The 6898-nt window shown below is 51.6% G+C and overlaps 1 protein-coding gene across 1 annotated transcript; it reads right to left on the bottom strand.

Moving 5' to 3' along the window:
* Positions 1-1917: 1917 nt before the first annotated feature.
* LOC103768667 (CMP-N-acetylneuraminate-beta-galactosamide-alpha-2,3-sialyltransferase 2-like) lies at positions 1918-4190 on the bottom strand. Its single transcript, XM_008935822.1, has 6 exons — positions 3936-4190; positions 3457-3647; positions 2976-3155; positions 2485-2530; positions 2197-2316; positions 1918-2085 (listed from the first exon to the last, which is right to left on the bottom strand). The coding sequence occupies exons 1-6, from the start codon at positions 4188-4190 to the stop codon at positions 1918-1920; spliced, it is 960 nt and encodes a 319-aa protein (XP_008934070.1).
* Positions 4191-6898: the final 2708 nt, after the last annotated feature.

Genomic DNA, 6898 nt, shown 5'->3' with positions numbered 1-6898 from the left:
GGTACTGAACTGGAAATTATAATTTAAAAACACACCTGCATTGTAGGAAAGTATGTAGATAACATGGTTATGAATTTTTTTTCTTTAATGATCTGCACAAGTGAGTAAAGTGCTTGGTATGTGGAATTGGAAGAAATTTGAAAATAGGAAGGACAGATAAAATAGTATGCTTTCCTGCCTCATTTTGAGGGAAAACAGACTCACTACTCTTAAATCTCAGCTCTGGATTCACTTTGTTATTGACTCTAAACTTCATCTGAGCAAATGGTTCAACAGTGCACAGTGAGTTTGTGAAGCACAGGATGAGATAATACAGAGAGAAAACGATTGTATAATTAATTTGAAATCAGGTTTTGTTTGTGTTGGTTTTGTTGCTTTGTGTGGGTTTTTTTCATGTTGGACTTATCTACAAACCAGGGAATATTAAAAAAAAAATTGTGTTTTTTCAATCGTGAAGAGAAGCAATTTGAAGTGTGGGTGAGTGATTAATCCCCAAGCTAGAATCCTGAAAAACGTAAATACTTTTGGGTTTGTAAAAAAAAAATTAAATATACTTATTTCAAATATATATAATAAAACTATCATGTCAGGTTTGTACAGTAGTACTGCAGTGTGAGGAAGAGGACATGGTATGTTTTATCAGGAACAAAAAATGTGACCTAAACAGCTTCAATTGCTCAGTAAAGCACACAGCTTTTTAATTAAAATTGAAAGACTAATCAAGAGGAGGAAAATGAACGGAAATAATGCAGCAAGAGTTTAACCCACAGTTAAACAATTACCAGCCAATTGCTTGTCTTTGATAAGAAAAAAAATTACTTGTAAACCTGAGAAAAACATTGAAGAGCATCAAGCAGAGCACTGCTTAGCACCTACAGAAAATAGAGGGAAGCTGAAGGTGCAGGTAATTTCAAGACTTTTACTCAGTGTGGGAAACTGGATATAATGGAGAAGAGAAATAGAAGGCACAGAAACTGAGATTCTGTCTGGAGGGGTGGAAAGTCTGTAGAGCTAGAAGTTAAGTAATACAGGCTTTGCTATAAAATGGGCACTTATGAGTAGAAGAGATCTGGTGGCTTTAATGGACTAAAAGACCAAAAGACTAACAGCCATGGAAAAGCTAGGTCTGATTCAAGGAAGTTTGTGTTTGAAAGTGGGAAAAGACATTCTGCTAACACTACTCTGGAGATAAAAACTGCCTTTTGGGAACTCAGTCTCCAGGTTCTGCTATCGTGTTCTGCAGGATGGGGCTGGGATAGATTGTGATGTCTTCTCAAAGCAGTAAGGACTAAAAAAGTTAAGCGAACGTTAAGAATAGATTCATGTGTCCTTTCAAGTTTATTCAGCATAACATCATTTCAACTGTACTTGATTCTGTCATTTTCTGTCTTAGCATGCTTGATTTTTTTTCCTTTCTTACTCTTTTTTATATAATTTTAAAAATATTTCTTTAATTACAAAAAGACAAGAAGGGCAGATGACCCCCTCCCCTTGCCCAAAGAGGTATGGACCTCCCCCAAAAGCCATCAGCTGTCAGTACCGTCATGCAGACAGCCATGTTTGAGCGGCTGGCCATCACCACCACTGCTGTCACCCACTGATTTCATGAGTATGTACAGCAGCTCACAGGCTCCACACCCACCATATCCCAATCATTTCTTCCAGCCAGCATGGGCATGACCACCTTGTGTCCAGCCAAATGCAGCATACCTGGTGCCGTGGGAGCATCACCTCCTGGCATCCACAGTGCCCAGCTGGTGCAACCAGCACAAGCAGCACGGAGACTCCAGGGATCACAGGGTTTGTGAGCAGCACTGGTGGGGAGAAACAAGCTAAAGAGCTGAGGCAGCTGTTGGCCATGCAGAGAGCTGCCAGGTCCTGTGCTAACAGTCTGGCTTCAGTTTTTTTGGAAATGCATCATTTGTAGAATAAAATCCTGCCTTCGTTTGCCAGTCTCTCAATAATGCTGAATTCAACGTCAGCATCATGGACCTTCGTCCTACGAAAGGCTCCAGACCAGTTGTTTTTCTCCCAATAGTGGTGCCAGTTCCCGTCACTGTCTGCGCCGAAGCCAAACACAGAGACCTGTGTACACAACAAGAGCCATCACTGCATGGGTGCTTGGTCAGCCTGAGGGCACACAGACAAGCAGTGCAGTGGTGATGTGGGGCAGTGCCCAGTCCTGGCCATGCTCACCTGCTGGCAGGCATGCAGGGCAAAGAGCAGGGCTGTGAAGCCAGTTGAGGGGTACCTCCCATGGTGCTGCATCCAGTTGTCATGGATGTACTTGAGAAAAGCAGGGCTCAGGATCAGCACCTGAGTAAGGAGCAGAGGAACAATCAGCTGCTCACCATGCTGCACACGGGACAGCCAGCCCCCACCACCAGCAGAGCCATCCGCCCTCCCGCTTGCTGCTTCTGCCCACATCCCACTGAAATAAAGCCCTGCCTGCCCAGGAGGCACTGGAGCCTGCCAAGCCCTTACCTTGTTCTTGTCAGCTTTGATGAATTGTTTCACTCTCATGTAAGTGCTGCAAAAGCCAGAGGACAGCAGTGAGCATGGGGCACTCCTGGTGCCAGGGCCTCTCCTTTAGAAGCAGCTGGTTTTCAGAGCCTGACTGAGTCTGCCAGCACCCAGTGCCATGGCACCCCAGCCCTTTGGGCTGGACCAGCAGCATGCCCTGGCTTGACTCTAGGAAGGAACACATCAAGCCTGTGGCCCCACAGTGGGGACAGCTACCATTGTACCCAGGGGTTTTATGGGACTGCAAGGTACCCGAGCCCTGTGGGGATGGGGGGTCACTTCCACAAACTGTGGAGCAGGGAACTGCCGGGACCCTTACTCAGGGGCCCTTCATTGCACCAGGACAATGATGCCAGGGTCCCAGTGAGGCACCAGGGTCCCCAGGACCACCTCACACCAGCCCCAGGGTCTCCAGCACAAGAGATGCTGGCATGTTCCCAAAGCCAACGCACTGTGTGAGCTCTCCAGTAGAGAAGGCGCTGGCCACCCACTGCAGGTCCAGTGGCTTGAAGGGGATGAGGATGAGGTGGATGCCGGGCCCGAGGTTCACTGCACTCTCTGGGTACATGAAGTGATGTGTTGTTCTCACGCCAACATCCAGCTCAAAGCCAGCAATCTTTGCTCTGTTCATCCTAGGACACAGCAGGGAAGGCACATCCCAAAATGAAGGTGCACACTGTGCCAGTCCCAGGCTGCTGGTCCCACTGGGTATGGACATCAGGTCACCCTGGCCAGCAGCAAAGAAGGAACAAGGGCAACACGGGGCTGTTGTGTGCCCTAGGGTGGAAGGCTCCACGGAGCAGGGCCAGCAGTGATCCCCATCACCACGCCTGCCATTGCAAGGTTTGTGTTGTATTTCAAGGTGACCAGGGGCCAGGACACCCCACGGTCCTAGGGAGACATGGAGGAGCCAAGCTCTTTCAGGTTACCCACCTCAGAACCCAGTCATGGGCATCAATCTGCAGCCCGTAGCCAGACCCCTTCAACCGCCCCGAGTTCCCCACAACAGCACAAGTCCTGCAGCGAGATGAGTCCCACACACCACCAGTTGGGGCCTGGAGGACAGTGAAGAGCTGCCAAATTATGTCCTGGAGCTGGGCACCACTTGAAGGACCCTGCAGGGTCTAGGGGAGCAAAGGAAGTGACAGGCAGCATCAGTCCCTCTTCTGTCAGTACCCCCAAAGCAGGATGGAGCCCCACTCCTCTCAGTGGAGCTCTGCGAAAGACAGCAAAAAAAGCCCAGTAGGGTATTAGAAAAAGTGTGGGGACAGCCCAGAGAGGTGGAGGGGTGGGGGTGAGCTGTGGTCCCTTCCCCATTGCATCTGTCTGATTTGACCTTGGCCTTGCTCCACCACAAACGGATTCAGGGAGCCCAGGAGGAGCCCCAAGCTCCCACCCGTGCCCCTACTCACCAGCCACCACTGAACCACATCAGAGGAGAGCTTGTGGGATGCACCGGTCAGCAGAAGCTCCGTGGTCACGTTGTATCGGGTGCTGAACCATGTGGAGCTGTTCACATTGGTGGTGCAGTGGGCAGCAGAGTCATCAGGGAAGGCGGGAGCCCAAGGGAAGGGGCTGAGGCCATCCGTGGGGGCTCGGAAACATTGCCATAGGACCAGCAGTAGGCACAGGGCCAGAACCACCTGCATGCGCCTCTGGTACAACATCCTTCATGCCACTGCAGCAAGATGTCAGAGGGAGACCAGCAGCAGTGACACCACAGGACCCCTTCCCACCCACCCTCCTTGCCCAGCTTCCTGGGACACCCCTCAGCTGCTCACCAACCCTGCAGGGACCTGCAATAGGTCCTGGTACACGCTTTCTTTTCAAGCCAATCACTGGCTTTATTGCTGTGCTCTCCTTCTGGCACTGCTGCAGCTACGTAGGTCCAGGCAGTGCTGGTTGGCAGCAAGTGCTGTACGAGGAGCTGCGTTCTGCCTGCAACAATTTCAGTCTGCAAACTGGCCTGTGAACAAGCAACAAAGCAATAAAAAATCCATCTCCCTTCAGGAGGAGCAGTTGTCCACTTGCAAAGCAGCTCATCCGCTGCCTGCTCCCCACATCCACCGGTGCCAAGGAGCAACTGCTGGTCACAGGAACCCCTTGGCCTCACTGCCACTGAGCCCACGCAGGCACTGTGCACCCAGTGAGGCGTTTCCTCCTCAGCAGCCTTGGGGTTTTGCAGCTTGAAGGGCACTAGATCATCGGCAGGAGGAAGGAGCAGGAAGTACTGCCTGTCATCTCTGTGCACGAACCTTTCTTAAACACACATATTTATGTATGTGGCATTTCCATCCTCCATCTAAAACCAGTCAAATAAATTTAAAGTGGGAAGGGAAAGGATTTTCTCATCCTCATAGAGTCCATTAAGAGCTCAGCATCTCAGGACCTGGCTCCCATGGGTCCAAGGCAAGAGTGAGGAGCCGAGATGCAGGGAGACCCTCCATTCCAGGGTCAGAAGCAACTGCAGCAAGTTTGTGGGGTAGGGGTAGGGGAGTGGAAGGTGTAGATATGTGTCTCCTCTGTACTGGTAAAGTCGGAGAGGACAACCCCCTCCTGTGCTCGCCCCAGTCCCTTGGGTGCTGACATCCCACAGTGCTGTGGTTGGGACCACACATCAGCACCAGCTTAACTTCGCTCCATTAATCATTTCCTGTGGCTCCTGCAGTAAGAACATATCTGCTCATTGTGGTGTCTAACCAGCTGCACTCAAATCTAACCCATGGGATGACATCAAAACTGCTGTTCCTGGGTGGGAGGGAGGGTCCAAGCAACAAGCAGAGACAGAACTGGGGTGGGGTTTGGATGATCCCAGATGGCTGCAGCAGGGTGTGCTTCCCAGCAGTCCTGCCTTTTCAAAAAGTGACCAAATTGTCAACTCTTCTTGAAGGGAAGCACAAACAAGCCACCACCAGTGCACCGGAAGAACAGATGTGAGTGCTCCCAAGCAGAAAGCAGCCACAAAATGCTGGCTCTTCACGCTACAGGCCTGGAGGGGATGCCCAAAAGGCCCCTGATACTCTCACTGCCAGCAGCCATGGAGCCCCATGACTCAGTCTTTTGCCTTTCTGCAGCAGCCATAAGCATTTGCTGTGATGGAGACAAAGAGCACCCATCTGACATGGCAGTTGGGCCAAGAGGCAGCAGACTCTCGGACAGATTCAGGCACTCATGGATCCTTGGGGCTTACGAAGCTGCAGCCCATGGAGGGGGATGAGCTATCTGGTGGCTGCATGGCTGGCACCAGCAGCTCCATTAAGCCCAGACCTTAGCACGGTGAGTATTTAATTCAGCTTTTGCAGTTGCCTCTCACTAGGGAGGACAGGGCTCTGGGCAGGCATGATTGAGTGGCCCTGTCTCTGTGCCTGTGTCTGTGCCATGGATGGCACCTCTCCATTGCACCCACACCCTCACAGTGCCCTGTGCACAGAAGTGCCCTCACCTTGAGGTTCCCCAGCCCAGCCACAAGCCACTCCACTGCAGCCCTGCTGCTGCTGCATCCAGCTGTGCCCGGTGGCCACAAACATGTCCCTGTCCCCACCCATCCCCAAGGCATCCCACCAGGAGTGGCCCCTGGGGCCTCTCACCTCCTTGGAGGAAGTGTTGCTGAGCAGGGCCAAGGCGAAGGTGACGCTCCAGGGCTCCGCGGCCTCGCCAGTGCTTGCTGCAAGCTGCAACAGCCACCAGAGATGAGGAAGTGTTGCACCGTGACGTGGGGGAGAAAAGAACCTTGGGAGTGAGGTCAGGGCTGCTGTCCCTCCTCCGGCAGTGCCCACCGCTCTGACATCCTCACCTCTTTTACTCATCATCTAGATGAGATTTTGGTTCATAAAGGACGGCTGTGAAATGTGCCTCAGCAACAGCAACTGGAAACACACAGCCAGTGGAGAAAAGCCATGCAAGCTGAATTGTGAGCAATTTTACCCAAGGAAAGGTCAGCTCTCTTTCCTCTGATGTCTGTAAGGAGGTTTGGTGCCTAAGGGAGAACAACAAAGCAGCAGTGAACCACAGAGCACCGAAGAACTGGTATTTATTGGTGGCAGGCTCAAAGGGCCTCTCCACCACTGCTGAGATGGGGGGCAGTGTAGAGGCACTGAAGGAGCAGTGCCCTGAGCGCCACAGAGCACATTTTCTGGAGCACAAACAGTGAAACTGGGTAGGAGGAATTAGGGACTGCACAGGGTCTCAGCAGTGCCAACTCCACAGCACTCCTTTGCATTTGGAAGCTCCCAATGTGCTCCGCCCCCAGCAGAAGCCCCTTTGCCTATGGTCTGCATGCCAGCATTGCTCTGCTTGCAGCTCCAGAGCACCACAGGGCACAGCACTGCTCTGCTATACCATCATTTCCATTGGCACTAGTAGAGCAGGGAGTACC

This window comes from Merops nubicus, unplaced genomic scaffold, assembly GCF_000691845.1.
Source record: "Merops nubicus isolate BGI_N331 unplaced genomic scaffold, ASM69184v1 scaffold1740, whole genome shotgun sequence".
NCBI classification, from domain to species: Eukaryota; Metazoa; Chordata; class Aves; order Coraciiformes; family Meropidae; genus Merops; species Merops nubicus.
This window is presented reverse-complemented; position numbering and strand designations above follow the sequence as displayed.